This window comes from Lotus japonicus, chromosome 2 (assembly GCF_012489685.1).
Source record: "Lotus japonicus ecotype B-129 chromosome 2, LjGifu_v1.2".
Lineage (NCBI taxonomy): Eukaryota > Viridiplantae > Streptophyta > Magnoliopsida > Fabales > Fabaceae > Lotus > Lotus japonicus.
Window position 1 is genome coordinate 1,150,602 of NC_080042.1, and position 18,067 is coordinate 1,168,668.

The 18,067-nt window shown below is 40.2% G+C and overlaps 1 protein-coding gene across 1 annotated transcript; it reads right to left on the reverse strand.

The window, feature by feature from the left end:
- Window positions 1-6,973: 6,973 nt before the first annotated feature.
- Window positions 6,974-9,703, reverse strand: LOC130737366 (G-type lectin S-receptor-like serine/threonine-protein kinase At1g34300). Its single transcript, XM_057589113.1, has one exon. The coding sequence runs from the start codon at window positions 9,629-9,631 to the stop codon at window positions 7,256-7,258; it is 2,376 nt and encodes a 791-aa protein (XP_057445096.1). The 5' UTR covers window positions 9,632-9,703; the 3' UTR covers window positions 6,974-7,255.
- Window positions 9,704-18,067: the final 8,364 nt, after the last annotated feature.

Genomic DNA, 18,067 nt, shown 5'->3' on the forward strand with positions numbered 1-18,067 from the left:
CGTTCTGACAACCCAGACACTCTGAAGGCTCAGAAGTTCTGATGGTGTAGAAGACTCTGAAGATCCAGAAGCTGAAGAGTGAAGACTCTGAAGTCCAGAAGCAAACTGGTTCTGAAGACCAAGTACTTCTCCTCTGAGTTCAGAATCAGAAGGTACAACGGTCAGAGGATCCCTGCTTCCCTCTGACTCTGATCAACAAGCTTCACAAGTTCCAACATGAAGCACTCCTCTGATCAGAAGTCAAACGAGGTTAAAGGTCAAGTCACTATCCAAAGTACAAAAGCAATTGTACTATCCTGATGACCTAACCTAACATTCTCAGGCACAGCAGAAGCTGAAAATTCCAGATCTGCCCTCCAACGGTAGCATTCCCATGCAACGTTCAAACCCTAATCCTTGGAGTATAAATAGAGGTTGAAGACTGAAAGATGTTGTTGGAAGAAACTCATACGCGCAAGCTATATTCAAATCTTCTAAGCATTCTTTCTTTTTTGAATTCATTGTGTTTACTACAAGCTTTTTAGAAGCAATCTCTTTGTAAACAATATTTCTTAAACAGTTGTTTAGTTTACCTTTAGGAGATCAAGGTTGATCAGATCCTAGAGAAGACTAAGAGAGTGAATCTTAGTGTGAGCTAAGTCAGTGTATTGTTAGTCACTTGTAGGTTTCAAGTGCAGTTGTAACAATTATCTGATTAGTGGATTGCCTTCATTCTAAGAAGGAAGAAATTACCTTCACAGGTGGACTGGACTAGCTTGAGCGATTCATCAAGTGAACCGGAATAAAATCCTTGTGTGCTTTTCTTATCTCTTATCTTAAGCACTTTACTTGTGTCTCGAAAGATTTGTTAAAATCTTTAAGGTGGAAGTTTTATTCTGAAAACGCTATTCAAACCCCCCATTTCTACCGTTTTTCATACCTTCATGGGACTCCCTGTGGGGATGCCACCTTGTATCAGAGTCTTGCTGGTCCTTTGCAGTACCCCACCTTCACTCATCCCGACATTTTCTATGTTGTTTAGCAAGTTTGCTTACATATGCGTGCCCCCCCCCCCACACTGAACACATGCTTGCCCTCAAGCATGTCCTCCGCTATGTTCGTGAAACCTTGACTTCAGATCTCCATTTGTATCCCTCCCTCATTGAGAAACTTATTTCTTATACTGATGCTGATTCGGGGGATGTTCTGACACCAAACTCTCCACTTTTGGTTATTGTGTTTTCCATGGTGACAACCTCATTTCTTGGTCCTCCAAGCGGAAACCCATCTTCTCTCGCTCTATTGCTGTAGTTGAATTTTAGGGTGTTGCTAATGTTGTCTCTAAGTCCTATTGGATCCGCAATTTACTTCTGGAGCTTAACTTTCCTCTCTCTCTGGCAACATTGGTCCAGTGTGACAATGTTAATGCTATCTACCTCTCTTGCAATCCAGTGGACCATCATCGTATCAAACATATTGAGAGGGATATCTACTTTTCTCGGGAAAAGGCCGCGCGTGGACAGGCTCATGTCCTTTTGATGATTTTCGCTCCAGTCTCAACGTTGATGAACCTCCTACTTCGACTGTGGGGTGTGGTAGAATAGGATATAATAGGAATATTTATTTATTCTTTTACTTGTAATTACACTTGTGATTAGGTTTAGACTTTATTGTTTAGTCAACTCTAATGTGTATAAATACCTTACTAATTCTCAATAATATTCACGGAATTGATTTCCTTCAAAATCAGCCCAACGTTTTCGGGAGACATGGGTATAAAGCATGAGACCATACACCAACGAGTGTGAATGGACAAGCCCACCCATTTAGCTCTAGTTCATATTGGATTGAAGCAAAAGATGAAGAAATTCAAGAAAATGAGAAGAATGATACGTGGGAGTTGAAACTCTTGCAGAAGGAGAGAAACCAATTGGTGTTAAGTGAGAATTAGAATGAGAAGCATGATACGTGAGAACTAGAATATGATCTCAAAGCTTTTGGGGAGACAGGGGCATGAGACTATGCACGACTGAGGCAACATCGAAGACCATTAAGAGATTTAGACACCACAACTTTACCAAAAACATAAGGAATTGAGTTTAGGAAATTGTTATTCAGACCCCCCCTCCACATCTATTCAGACCCTGTTAAATTCATAAAATCCGAAAAAAGCCCTTTATGAAAAAAAAATTCGCTCGCACTGTGAAAGTGCAACCAAAACGCACATGGACACGCACTCTCAACGTGCGTTTTGGTCACACTTTCACAGTGCGAGCGAAACGCACTGATTTCTTTTTTTTTTCCTCTTTAATTTTTGGAAGAAATTTGGGACTGATACTTCTTGATTAAGGTAATAGGACCATTTTGAGCTCAAACATGTAGTCAGAATCTCCAAATTCCGACACCTTGTAGTAGTCGCTTTAGAATCAGAAGCGGTGTGGTTTGGAAAATTAGACAATTTTTTATCTCGGATGCGAAGTCGACCAACTGCAAAGTTGAAGAGAAAAATCAAACGATCATAACTTAGCACCTTCTTTGAAGGTCCTAAGATTTGTGTAATTTAGCCAAATTCCTTCATCTGGTATTTTATTTTGAATTTCAAACATTTTTTATTCCACCATAAATCTCCAAATATTCTAACTTGATTTACTGTGGAGTCTCATAATTTTTAAAAATCATCTGACATCAGTTATGTACAAATTTACAGCAATTCGCCCTTTAAAAGTGCGTTTACTTCGCACGTTATACGTGCGTTAACGACACACTTTTAAAGTGCGTGCGTAACGCACTTCTAAAGTGCGTTTATTTGCAGAAAAAAAATTAAAAACGACAGTAACAACTTCCTACAATTGAAAATTTTAAAAAATGACATAAGATGGAGCTTGTGGTTGTGGTGGCGGCGGCCATAAGGGTGGCGGTGGTTGAGGGTGGTGTGTGGTGGTGGGGGTGAGAGTAAGAGGAAAGAGGTAAGGAGAGAGGAGAGAGAATGTGAGGAAGGGGTGGGTTTTTTTTTATATTTTTTTTCATTAAGGATATTTAAGTATTTTTGCACTTTTTCAGGGGTCTGAATAGCTGGGGGGGAGGGTCTGAATAACAATTCCCTTGAGTTTATGAGTCACATCACTCATTCTTAATCAATGTGAAACTCCAATTCACACTTGAATTCTGAACAAGTCCACCCCATTTAGCTCTAGTTCATATTGGATTAATGAAAAAGATGAAGAAATTCAAGAAAATGAGAAGAATGATACGTGGGAGTTGAAACTCTTGCGGAAGGAGAGAAACCAATTGGTGTTAAGTGAATGTAAAAGGTCACCAAGAGATTTAGACACCATCGCCCACAAATTTAAGGCATTGAGTTTATGGGTCACATCTCTAATAAAGTATTCACACTATCTATTATTAACCAATGTGGAACTCCAACTCACACTTGAATTCTCAACATTCTCCCTCTCAAGAGTGAGTAATCACCACATTACCGTACTCCACAACATCCTCTCTAGACTATGTATGTACCAAGGGATAGAATATGTTCTCAACGCTTTTGGGGAGACAGAGGCGCAAAGCATGAGACCATGCACGATCGAGGCAACATCGAAGACCATTAAGAGATTTAGACACCACAACTTTACCAAAAATCTTAAGGAATTGAGTTTATATTTAAACTCCAACTCACACTTGAATTCTCAACAAGTCCACCCTATTTAGCTCTAGTTAATATTGGATTGAAGCAAAAGATGAAGAAATTCAAGAAAATGAGAAGAATGATATGTGGGAGTTGAAACTCTTGCTGAAGGAGAGAAACCAATTGGTGTTAAGTGAATGTAGAAGACAAAATTGACACCAACAATTCAAGCAACGATCCCTCTATTGTAGATGGACATCAGGTCTATTTTAGAAGAAGTTTACATAGAGAAACTTCTAGGTTACTTAAAACATGGAGAAGAAGACAAGGTACACAAGTTGGAGAGAACATTATATGGATTGAAGCAAACACCTAATGCTGTATACAAATGTATTGACACCTACATATATAATTGACAATAGCTTTCTCAGAAGTCCATATATGCATGCTTTATATGTAAAAAATAACAAGGTTGGAGAACAAAGCTGGGAATATTATTATTGTTTGTTTGTATGTAGACAATATGATCTTCGCAGACTATAACTCCAAACTCTTAGCTAAATTGAGGAAAAATATATGCACACAATTTGAGATTACAAATATGGGCCTAATATCTCTTTTTGAGGAATTGAACTGAAGCAGACAAATGAAGAAATTTTCATTTCACAAAAGAAATATGCAATAGATATTTTGAACAAAGTCAAATTTGAAGTTTGTACAACAATGCTGAATTTGTCAATTCAACTAATTTTAGACATTATATTGTTTATGGAGTTGAACCCATAAGATATTTTATGAATCCACCACAAAAATCTCACTGGCAAGCTGCAAAACAAATTTTAATGTATATTTAGGGTACAGCTGATGAGTGCCTATTTTATTCAAGTACTAACAAGGTAGAACTAGTAGGATACACAGATAGTGTTGAGGAGTTGATACTCAACCTTAAGAATACACTTCAGGTTATGTTTTCCTCCATGTAATCATAAGTGGTTTCTCTTTCAATTACAACCACAAAATTTATAGCAACAACAAATTGTGCTACTCAAAGAGTTAGGTAGTGAAGAATACTAAGTGAGTTACAACACCATCAAAATGGTCCTACATAAATATCTTGTGACAATAAATCAACTATTGCTTTAGCGAATAATACAGTTTCTCATGGGCGTAATAAACACATTAAACATCACTACTTTCGAGACTTGATCAGAGACAAAGAAATCACAGGTGAATATTATAAGTCAGAAGATTAAATGACGTATATTACCAAGCTACTAAAAGTTGTTTCATTCTTGAAGGTGAAGAATTTGCTTGAAATAATAAAGCAAGCTTAAGGGGACTTTTTACCAACATAGTGTAGTTTTGAAATATATTTACTATTATAGTTTTTTTTATAGGCAAATATTTGTTGTTAATTGTTAGTAAATTAGTACTTTCGCCGGAGTTTGAACCCTGCTCCTTCACCCTTCAAATCCATTTTTTTATTTTATTTACCAAACTAGTGTAAATTGCCACTCATACATTTTTTTTTTTAAGAAATCGTCATAGTGGCTGCACCTTAATTTTTTTTTTTTTTAAGAAAATGCCACCATCAATGGCGACACCTTAAAAAAATTTAGTTTCTACTTTAGTGACAGAAACATATTCGTCACAGAATCCTGGTATATGATTTAAAAGGATTAGTGACAGAACATGGATGGAGAAACTATCCGTCACAAAAAGAATATTCTATCGCTAACCCTTTTTTGACAGAAGAATCCCTTTTCTCTGTCGCTAATTCATTAAATATTGGTCTCTTGGATTTTGTGACATAATAAACTTCGTCGTAAATAAAATTCGTCATTAAGTTCTTTGCGACGATTTCTTTCTCCCTAATCTGTCACTGATTCCTTTAAATTATTTACCAGGATTTTGTGACGAATTTTTTTCCGTCACTAAAGTAGAAAGTCAAAAGAAAATTAAGATGTCACCACTAGTAGTAGTGGCGATTTCTTTAAAAAAAAACAATTTAAAGTGTCGCCATTGGCAGCAACGACGGATCCACGTGAAACGCTATGGGGTCAAATGCCCCCACCATTTTTTTGGAAAAAAAAAGTTTCACAAGAGTAATAAACTAGCAAAAGACTAAATTAAGCCCCCCCAGCACCAATTGCATACCAATACCGTAATTACTATATGATCTAGACGAATATGAAGATTTGATGGGCTGGTGTTAGATAATGGATAATTTTAGAGGAGTGCAAACTATACTTACAAACTATACTCTTTTTTTATAGTAATAATGTATTTTCAGTGTTATAAATTTATATGTATAACTTTCAAAAAATAATTATACGTATAAGTTGTCCCCACAGCTTAAAATTTCTGGATCCGTCACTGATTGGCAGTAACGATTTCTGAAAAAAAAAACAAAAAAGATATATATATATATATATGTGTGTGTGTGTGTGTGTGTGTCGCCACTTAGAGTAAATGACGATTTACACTAGTTTAGTAAATAAATAAAAAGTAACTATAATGGTAAATATGTTCCAAAACTACACTATTGGTAAAATAGTCGTTTCAGGGAGGATGGTAGGTATTGAACTTGGCAGATGAGAAACTATTAGCAAAAAATCAATTTTTATGCCTCTTTCTGACCGTCTGTCAAGCTTTTTTTTTTTTTGGTTAATTAGATTAATTCTAACTTGGTCTTCCTCTAGCCCATTATGTTTGGGCTTTAGTCATTTGGTGGGCTGGTCTAATGGTTTTCGGCTAGTTGATCGATTCTTAACCCGGAACAGGGTCAAATACTTACTAGCTACTTTTATATATATGTAGATAAAGTTGCAATAACCGACCGGTTACTAGTATAAATAGGGAGCTTAATTATGATCCATTGCCATGTACTTGTGAGTGACAAGAAAAAAAGGGTGAGTGAATAGAACTCCAACGAGTTCTTGTTGCTGTGTGAGAATAGACTAGTAACCACAGCCAAAGTTATGCAGTACTGTTACTTGAATTGAGATATTCTGTCTGTCCAATTTTTCTCTTGATCAGTGCTTAATTTTGTAGGTATTTTATTTCAACAAGGCAATTTTGTTTAATTGCTAACAATAATTATGGCGTCAGCCAAGGATACTTAAATAGCAGAGCCTCCAAATTGAGATGAACACCATCTATGGCTAAAAATCTAGTGCATAAACTCCATACCCCAACGTAAGTAGCTGCTATGGCCAGCTTTCAAATCAGTGTTACCAGTGTGCAGTAACCTGGTTAAGAGGGGAATGCAAAGGATCCATTTTACCCCTGATGAGGAGACTCTAAAGTAATAATAAATCAAACATGGCAGGTGCAACAATGGAGGAGAAAAAAAATTCAAGGCTAAGATTGTACATTTGATCACTTCTGTTATTCATTATTTTTCAAATATTGAGGATGCATCACCTCCTAAAAACAAGAGTAGGAATAACATGTTGTAAATACAAGAGCAAAACAAATAATTACAATAGTATGGGACGTGTGATGGAACTGTCTTCAAGAGTTTATTAGCCAAAGACGTGATAACTCCGCAGGATTTAACCGACTCTTCCAAACTACCGCAGTGCAGATAGATGTAGAAACCAAAACCCAAGAGCAAACAAGACAGGCCTGCAATTCTCAAGCAATAATCTACTCCTCCCCAAGGAAGAAAACAGTGGGCTTCTTGGGCTCAGTGATCTCCGCAGTCCCTTCCAACATCTTAGCAACTTTTCCCATGGTTGGCCTCATCTCAGGCCTTTCCTGCAGGCACCACATTGCTGTCATCACCATCCTATTAACAAACTCAAAATGAACCCTACTGTCATAAACCTCTTTGATCTTACTATCCAAAATGTCATCCAATCTCATCTCCTTAAACATCTTATCAAAAGCCCACCCTGGGAAATACCACTCCTCACTCTTCACCTCAGAGCTATGGATCTCAAAGTTCCTCACCCCACTCACAAGCTCCAACAGCACCATGCCAAAGCTGAACACATCAGCTTTTGAGGTGATTGGATCAGCAGTGATCCATTCAGGAGCCATGTAACCAGGAGTGCCCCTCCTCTTAGACATGGTCACCATGTCTTCCTTTTTCCTCAGCTTGGCGAGCCCGAAATCCGATATCTTAGGGCAAAAATCATCACCTAATAGAATGTTCTCAGGCTTGATGTCACAGTGCAGAACCCACTCTAAACACTCCTCATGTAAGTATGCAATTGCCCTGGCCACACCCATAGCAATTCTGTACCTCATGTGCCAATCCAATGCAGGCTTCCCTTGTGAGGTTGGGCCAACATCTGGATCAGTTTCACCATTCAATTTCACAGATCTATGCCGGAACAAGTACTTGTCCAGTGATCCACCAGGGATATATTCATAGATTAGTATCCTTTGTCCTTTCTCAGCACAGAAACCCCACAAGCGAACCAAGTTGAGATGGTGCATCCTGGCAATGATGGTGACCTCTGCCCAGAATTCAGCGTCTCCGCCGGTGACATTCTTCAGGCACTTCACCGCGACAACGCGGTTGTCTGCCAAAACCCCTTTGTAGACATCTCCAAAGCCTCCTCTGCCAATGAGGTTGGAGAAGTCATTGGTTGCGGCTTTGAGCTCCGCGTAACTGAACCTCTTGGGGCCACCAGCAGGTAGAAGCTCAAGGCCTAGTGTGGTGGCCATGTCTCTGTACTTGATGTATCTCTTGAGAAAAGACCAGAAGAAAGCCACCCCAGCTATGAGCTCTGCAGCAAAAAGGGTGCAGATTATGGCAATGTTTCTGGCGGTGGTGTTTGAGTCTTTAGGTGGCGGTGGCAGGCTTATGTTGACAGGGCATGATGTTTGCATCACTTGGGTCAAGCCAATGAAATTGGAGGCTTCTGATTCAGATTGGTCCACTTTCACAAACATGGCAGTTTCAGAACCTGGTGACCAGAGACCATACCGAAGCTGTGTTCCCAATACCCGAGCACAGTAGCCTGATCCATCATACTTGAACCCAAATCCAAGACACTTTGGGTCCCTTCTGCAGGTGGATTCACAGATTGTGAAGTTGTCTGCATTGGTTTGATTCACAGTGCCATCACTGGTGTAGTTTATATAGTCCAGCCTGATAAAAATGGTGTTTCTTGAAAGAGGGATTTTCAAGGTGCAACCTTTTTCAGCTCCACCTTGAACTGGCTTGAACCCAGATGGGCAAAGACAAGAAGTAGAGTTATATTCCTCTCTGGGCATGCAGATAGCATTAGCTCCACACTTTCCTTTGATTTTGCACATCTCCCATATCCCTCTCCAAACCTCAACCCACTTGTTACCCTGCTCTGGGTAGAAGCTGTAGATTCTGAGATTCCCATCATCATCAAGAACCAATTTCCTCAACCTGGGGTCACCATAATCAGAAGTGAGAAAAGAGTTACTTTCCATGGTCATTTTCCCATCATCATCCATGCTCCGGAATGGACTTTGGATTTTATAGTACTGATCATTAGAGTCACATGTGGAATTTTCATTGAGAACCAAACACTGGGCAGCAATGAACTTGAATTTCCCATTGTTAGATCTCAGCCTGACATGAGTGATGTTCTGGGCTGGCAAGATTGTGTTGGTTGGGTTATCAAAGCTTTCCCAGCTCCCAAACACCAAGTTTCCATTGTCTTGAAGAACTAGCTGTGAGGAGTTGGAAGAAGAATTAAGGTTAACAGTTGAACCTTGGAGAAGAAGCTCACCTTTTGAGGTGATTACAAGGGAGCCAGAGCTGTTGACTTGGGTTTTAGCACTCCAAACAAGAGGGTTTGCAGTTCTAGGGACTCTGGAGAACCAGACAGAGAAAGTGAAGAGGTTTTGAGAAGTGGGTGATGCTGGGAAGAAGCCAGCAGTGAACTTGGAATTTGGGGAGTGGAGGGTTCTGTTCTGTGAAGGGAGCCATGGGGAGAGTGAGATGTTGAAGGATGAGAGTTGTTGGTTTTGTTGGGCATTGGAGAGGAACAGCAACAAGAAGAGATGGAAGAAGAAGAAGATGCAGAGAGACATGGTTTCAAAGATGAAGAAGTGTTTGTTTCTGAGATGGAAATGTTTGTTACATTACATGTGTGGGTTAGGTTCGGTGAATGAATATGAATATAGACATTAATCAGTGGCGGCTTTGGGAGCGTTGACGAGGGAAGATTGACTCTGCATTGGTGATGACTTGACTTGGGGATTTTTACGGTTTATTATATACTTCAATTCATATTGCCATTTGCACTTTTTTATATTATCACCATCCATAAGCATAGCCGCATAGAAATTTCGTTCATTTTGATAGGTTTGACTACAACTTTCTCTTATATCATTTTAATTTTAACGTGAGTCCTTGAGTTTTTAAGGATAGAAGAAGGGAAGTATTTTGAGGGAAAAAGGGAGGGGATTGCAGGTGAAACAAATTCCTCTAAACCACTAAACCCCGTTTGGAAGAGCTTATTTGAGCTTATTTGAAAGTATAAGTGCTTATATCTGTGTTTGGGAGAGCTTATGCAAACAGCTTTTAAGTTTATTTTCATAAGCTATTCAGGATAGCTTATGAAAAAGAACTTATACTTATATATAGCTTATTTTTAAAATTTATTTCAATAAATTTTTTAAAATAACTTATAAATAAGCGCTTATGACGTTTATGTCATAAACGCTTATGACCATAATCGCTTAATTATGCTGTTAGAAGTCGAAGAGGGTAGATGGAGGAGGAAAATGAAGAGGAAATAGGGGAAGGGGAGAACTAAGGAGAATGACTAAAATTAATTACAGACATTTTTTAGAATGATAAAAAATGATTTGAAAATTTCAATGTAGACGGTGATGTGAGCATCATGACGTCTTTATCCTTATTTATCTATGACCAAAAGTCATAAACAAGTATTTTAGAAACTTTTTTTTTTAAAGAAAGTATTTTAGAAACCTATTTAGATTTTACCTATATGTTACGTTAATCCAAAAAAATTATTTACCGTCCAATTAATGCGTCTTTTGATTGACTAATACGTTTACACTTTATAATGGTATCAACACTTTCTTTTTTTCAGGATAGCTAATAGCTAACTTAGCTCGGTTAGCTGGAGATTTTATGGGTAAGTTTAGGCTTTCTTCATATTGTTTTGTTTGAATTGAGGAATACTCTCCTGGTTCCCTTCTAATTTAAACTATTTTGCTAATTAATAATATGGAGCTCTCTTATTTTAAAAAATAAAACTTTTTCTTTTTTTTAATATTCTCTAGTGAAAATGTATGTAGATCTCCTAAACTATATGAATATGAACAATGATATATACATACCTCATTTTTTAAACACTTCATTTCCACATATTTTTGTTTTTATCCCTCTCCTCTTATCATCTATCACATCTCATATTTTCTCTTTCTTACTTTTTATTTTCTTTCTATCTCTCTCATCATTCCACCTCTTCCACCTCTATAAGAGGTGTGTAAATAACATTTTCCATATGAATATGGAGTACTATAAATATATGTCAAAGAAGGGTTGTCTAAATGACTTATGATAAAGTTTGAGTTAAATAACTCATCATCCAATCACATTGGAGATAAATGAGTTGGAAATAAATTAATAAATAAAATATAAAAATTTCAACTCACTTATCTCCAATGTAATTGAATGATGTATTATTTAACCCAAACTTTATTATGGGTTATTTAGACAACTCCCTAAAATAAAGTAAGACTCAAATTTTCATGGGGGTGAGTTGCAGAACCCGTATTATTCACTTGTCGTCAACAAAACGCGTCGTTTTCATATTCCCATATTACCAATTTACCATCTTTACTTTGAATACGGAATGAAAGGTGCTAGACTAAGAAAATGGCCTTACCCCCCACGCTAGGGAAGAAATATTAATTCCTAGGACCTACGTTTATTTTTGTAATTGTACATAATAATAATTACAACTATACAGGTAACGGCAGATGTGTTTTTCTTTTTCTAACAAAAAATTTATAAAGGATATCACATTTTGTTCGTACTCTAATAGTGTGTTTGTACTGAGCATTTGTTGTAGGTGGTAATGTAATTTTTTTTTGGGAATTTTAAATGCATTGTGTTAACACAATTTAACACAAAGTATTTGAAATTCCTCAAATGTTTCATTCAAACCGATTTTAAGGTTTTTTCTATTATGGATTATATATATTATATATCCTAAATCTTAAAGATTATGATTTCAGCCTTGTGATTTTTTTAAGAGGTTTAGATTTCAGCAGTGTCAAAGCATTATGTAAATGAGTAGAAATGAAGGTTTTTGAAGAGGAAAAATGGTCCATCCCAAAGCCAGCTAGGAAAGTGGTCCCCCCCCAAAGTGGGTCTCTTCTTGTGGAAAGCTTGTAACAATAAAATAGCTTCAAAGAAAAATCTTATGAAAAGGTGGATGGAATTCACAGATGGTGGTTTATGCGCCTTATGCACAGCAGAATTGGAGACAACCGAACACTTATTCCTTCATTGTCCGCTCTCTTGGAAGCTATGGTGTGATGTGTTGTACAGAAAAGGTATTGAGTGAGTAATTCATGCTACTCTTTCTGATTTAGTGTTGGAATGGAACCATAGAGCTGTGCAATCTGATCCAATGTTGTGGAGCTTGATCCCCTATGCTCTCTCCTGGTCCATTTGGATGGGAAGATATGCAACGACTTTAAGAGGTCAATCTTATTCCATTCTGGAGGTGTGGGATCAGCATTTGCTGCGTATAAGCTGGTGGATTAAAGCAGTGTGGAAAGGTTGTCCTTATGCTTCCGATCAATTCAGTAGGAACTTTTTTCTGATCAAGTTCAAATGTCCAAATTCAAGGATTAGAGTAGCTACTTGGGCTCCTCCTCCCCCGGGAAAACTGATATTTAATGTAGACGGAGCCTCACAAGGAAACTCGGGGCAAAGTGGAGTGGGAGGAGCAGTTCGCGATTCTAGTAAAAGAGTCCTTGGGTTTTTCTCCATAAACATGGGCCACGACTGGGCATATGAAGCCGAAGTAAAAGCTATTCTAAAAGCTCTTGTCTTCTGTCAACAGTTTTCCTTTCAAAATGTTGTTTTGGAGAGTGATTCGACAATAGCGATAGGTTTGGTGAAGGAAAAAAGGAATCGACCATGGAACTATGGAAGCTATTAAATGAAATGAATCAAATTGATTTCCTAATGTCTGAGGTCAATTGCTTGGGTATCCATCATATTTTTTGAGAAGAAAATGGCATAGTTGACCATCTTGCAAAATTCGGGTGTAATAGGAAAAACAATTTATGGTGGGCTTATGTTGCTCGTTGATGAGGCTTACTATGTGTTTCCCATCATTCTTTGTTATTCTCTCCCCTGGTCTTGAAGTCTTCTGTTTGGCTCTACTGCTTTTGATAGAACATTGCTTGCCATAACCTTGCTGTCTTTAGTGATGTTATGCGTTTTTAGGACCTGTTTTCTATCCTCCACTGCTTCTGTTATTTTGTTTGTATTTTTGTTATTTTTGCTACCTGCTTCTTAATCGTATGTACTGGTTGATTCTCTTTTTAAGGCTTTCAACCCCTAACTTATTGTATATGTTCTCTTTTTTATTAATAATATCCTCATTTTATCTCTAAAAAAACACCTAAAACTCAAAGGGTTGCTCAACTGCAGTTATATCATGTGATAGTAAAATTTTAAAGATCAAGCATGCACACTTAAGCTGAAACATCCACTTATGAAAAATTATAAAGGTTATACAAAGAGAAATCATTAGAGAAACCATAAAGGTCATAGAAAGCAAAATCTCCAAAATCCCAATATTCATCAGAGAAACCAACCGATAATTATAAATTCCTCTAACCTATAATGAGAGAGGGTAAAACTGTGGAGGATAGATGAAAGAGGAAAATGAAGAGGAAATAAGGGAAAGGGGAGGATTGAGGAGAATGACTAAAAATAATTAACAAATTTTAGAAAGATCAAAAGTGGATCGTCCCAAGGCTTGGGCCGGGTAAACATGGTATTGTTGCTGGGTTGGTCAGGTTACTCAAGAGGACCTGTCTATCCGGATTCACGCTCACAAGGCTGGTCAAGCTACTCCAAGGAACACACCCCGACCATTACTATCACTGGGCTGGTCAAGCTAATCCAAGGGACACATCCGGACCGTTTTACGACTTGGGTCGCGTAGACATGGCACAGTCGGGTTGCTCCAAAGACCCATCCATAAGGACAGTCTGGTTGCCCCGAAGACCCAGCCATAAAGACAATCGGGTTGCTCCGAAGACCCAGCCATAAAGACAGTCGGGTTGCCCTGAAGACCCAGCTATAAAGACAGTCGGTTTGCTCCGAAGACCCAGCCACAAAGATAGTCGGGTTGCTCCGAAGATCCAGCCATAAAGACAGTCGAGTTGCGCCAGAGACCCAGCCATCCACACTCACCATAAAGACCCATATGCGCTCCCCATAAAGACGGTCGGGTTGCTCCGGAGACCCAACCATCCGCAGTCGCCATCGAGGCCCATCCTACCACAATCACTCCGGGGCCAACTCAATGGTGAGGGATCCGACCATAATCACGGGAGAGTCAACATAGCAGTCAAATAGGATGCAATCTCGACAAGGTCAAGGGAAAAGTCAAGACTTCCAGCTTGATCCACGCGGTCGGCTTCATTTAGTCAGCTGACTATGTAATAGACGGAAGTGTTAGGGTTAGAGGATCCGCCCACTATAAAAGGGGGGGACTCCACATGTATAGGGATCCATCCTTTTCACACTTGAGAAATATACTAGTCTTTCAGCTCAATCCGACTAACTCAAAGTTCTTTGTGAACATTGGCGCCTACCATGGGGCCTCGGTAAAACTCTTCCCGAGTCCTCAAGGAATATTAGTCTTACCACCAACCTAGAAGGAGTATGGTGGAGACCAGATCTGCTGTCAATGGCTCTAATGGTCCGACTTCAGAAACGGAGGAGGCCATACGCGAATTGATGGTCCAGGTGCAGCAGCAGAACCAGGCGATGCAGGCCCAGATCGCAGGAATGGAAGAGCTTCGTCAACAGAACCAGGCATTGCAGGCCCAAGTTGCGGACCGCACACGGGATCGAGGGCAACCAGTCCACCAGGTGGAGCCGACCGTCGAGTTTCAACCGTTTTAAGAGGCACTCGCAGCCGTGACGATACCAGACAACATGATGATCTTTGTCCTTGACTCTTACGATGGAAATACTGATCCACGCGAACATCTGTCCGTCTCAATACCAAAATGCTTATCAACGGTGCAACAGAGCCGCTAAAGTGTAAGATGTTCCCAGGAACCTTAAAAAAGGCAGCTCTGACATGGTTTGCAAGTCTTCCAGCCCAATCGATTGTTACCTTCAATGATTTCTCACAACGTTTCCTGTCTCAATTCTCCGCAAAGCAAGCCGACCAAATCACCACCGCAAGTTTATTCAACATCCGGCAGAAAGCGGGTGAGACGTTGAAAGATTACCTATTTAGGTTTACTAACGTTTTTATGCTGGCAAGGAACAAGGATCTGTCAATTTGTGCCGAGGCATTTGAAAACGGTCTGTCAACGGGTTCCTTTAACGATGACATGTCCGTTCGCCATGCACAATTGCTGGACGAAATTCGTAAAATGGCGGCTCCATTTATCATTCAAGAGGAGAGCAACCATCTAAAAGCAGCTTGAGACAAGGAGGAAGGAGCTCGCCGCCATGTCGCCCACACCAAGCGGGCGGATCCACCCGTCGAGCGAGGGAACCCTCGCCAAGGTGCTCGGGGTCGAGACCAAACTAGTCCGGGCCGACACATCAACACCTTGAGGAGCAATGTCTGGATAAGACGGAAGGACTAAGCGTTCACTCCGTTGAAGGTTCCACGTAGCCAAATCCGGAAGGAGGAGCTCCAGTCTTGACACTAACAGTTATGCTAACCTACGCAATCGGGTCGTGTTATATCCCGCTCTTGGAATGCCAACCAACCTAAAGTTCTATTACAGATAGTGCTCTAGGCTTTAAAACGCCCTAAGCTTTTTTGTTTGTTTGTTTTGTTTCAGCTTTTCTGTATTTGGCGTTTGTTTCTGTAGAGAATGTTATTTTCTCTCTCACTATAGGGGGAAGTATTCAACGAGGCCCATATTATGAAAAATCTCAAATGCAGAAGGACGAGCCTTGCCACATGGTTCAAAACCAAGTGAGCTTCATCTCCGCTGACTCCGGTCAAGCGTCGAGCCTTGCCACATGGTTCAAAACAAAGTGAGCTCTATCTCCGGTGACTCCGGTCGGTCGTCGAGCCTTGCCACTTGGTTCAAAACTATGTGAGCTCTATAGTTCTGCTGACTCCGGTCAGCCATGGCGTCTTGCCACTCGGTTTCATCCCAAGTTAGCTCAATATCTCCCCCGACTCTGTTCGGACGTCGAGGCTTGCCGCTTGGTCCCTACTCAAGCGGGTTCTATCCTTCCATTGACTCCGGTCAGTTATGGCATCTTTCCACCTGGTTCCATTCACAAAATCTAGCCATGCCACTTTAAGGAAAAAGATCAATCTAGCCACAATGATGCAATTAACGGACAGGTACATAACCGTGAGTAAGGAAGAATCCAAGGCTGGTGAGATCATAAAGGATCCGTCCAGCCACAATTATGCAATTAACTGGCTGATACCCAAGTAAGGTACCCATCCGGAAGCGTGAAATTTTTCTTAAGGCTTTGTCTCTTTCTTAGCCATAAGCCTTGGGGGGCTGTGGACCGTCCCAAGGCTTGGACCGGGTAAACATGGTACTGTTGCTGGGCCGGTCAGGTTACTCAAGAGGACTTGTCTATCCGAATTCGCGCTCACAGGGCTAGTCAAGCTACTCCAAGGAACACACCCCGACCATTACCATCACTGGGCTGGTCAAGCTAATCCAAGGGACACATCCGGACCGTTTTACGACTTGGGTGGCGTGGACATGACACGGTCGGGTTGCTCCGAAGACCCAGCCATAAAGACAGTCGGGTTGCGCCAGAGACCCAGCCATCCACACTCACCATAAAGACCCAATGCGCTCCCCATAGAGACGGTCGGGTTGCTCCGGAGACCCAACCATCCGCAGTCACCATCGAGGCTCATCTTACCACAATCATTACGGGGCCAACTCAATGGTGAGGGATCCAGCCGTAATCACGGGAGAGTAAACATAACAGTCGAATAAGCTGCAATCTCGGCAAGGTCAAGGATAAAGTCAAGACGTCCAGCTTGATCCACGCGGTCGACTCCATTTAGTCAGTTGACTATGTAATAGACGGAAGTGTTAGGGTTAGAGGATCCGTCGACTATAAAATGGGGGCCTCCACATGTATAGGGATCCATCCTTTTCACACTTGAGAAATATACTAGTCTTTCATCTCTATCCGACTAACTCAAAGTTCTTTGTGGACAAAAAGTGAGTTCAAAAATTCATGTGGATTGTCACGTGAGCACCATGATGTCTTTTTGTTCTTATTTGTCTATGACTAAAACTTATAAAAACGTTTTCAAAAATCTATTTGGATTTTACCCCATATACTATGAACTTGGAACGTATTTAATCTAAAAATGTAATTTATCATCTGGATTGATATGGATTTGGGCTGGACGGTCGAGTCTCAGAAAAGAAACTATTGGGCCCGGAAGAGCAACTATGTAGCCGGAAGAGCGAGGATGAGCTCCATCCCATGTCAGAGAGAGTTTCCAGCTAAAGAAACAGTTGGGTGCCTCTCATCCGCTTGATCAACCAAGGAAAAACAACTAAGTCAACTAATCGAATCCCATGATCAATTCCCTATGCTTCCCAAGTCAACAAATCATGTGCCTTGATCAGCGTCTTCTGCCTGCTAGGTCAACCAACCGCGTGCCTTGATCAGCACCCTGTTAAGTCATCCTAGAGACTTATAGGGTAAGGAGGTCCACCTACTATAAAAGGGGACCTCCATAGTTTCATGAATGTTCACTTCACTATTCGAATAATACACAAGAGTTCATCAATAATACACGCCCTGTTAAGTTTTTTGCTCATCCATTTCGCTCTTAATATTTTATATCAGAACATTGGCATCCACCGTGGGGCCTAGTGAAACATTCCGAATTCCACAAGAGTTCATCATCTGTGCCTTATCACCGCCGACTAGTTGTCCGTGGCTACATAGGATGCTGCCTAATATGCCAACAAGTCCATCACAAAAAGTTTGGATCGGAAGGCTATCTGTAGGTCCTGAGGGAGGATGTGCAAACAACATGTAAGTATAACGTCAACCTTCTTATCGTCAAAATATTTACTTTTTTCTTTCAAGAAGACCTCTATTAGAAATCGGTCCTCCAATGCAAGACGGTAGGTCGTTGCGATCACGACCTACAAGGAGGGAGAAAGTTGACCGGTCAATCTAGACGCACAACCGTGGAGGAATTTTGGACCATGCTCGCACGTCGTTTTAACGCAACAAAAGAAGGAGGGTACGCCATAGACGATAGC

What these genes read in the sequence shown, in the direction of transcription:
- LOC130737366 (XM_057589113.1), bottom strand. Translation starts at nt 9,631, where the DNA reads ATGTCTCTCTGCATCTTCTTCTTCTTCCATCTCTTCTTGTTGCTGTTC.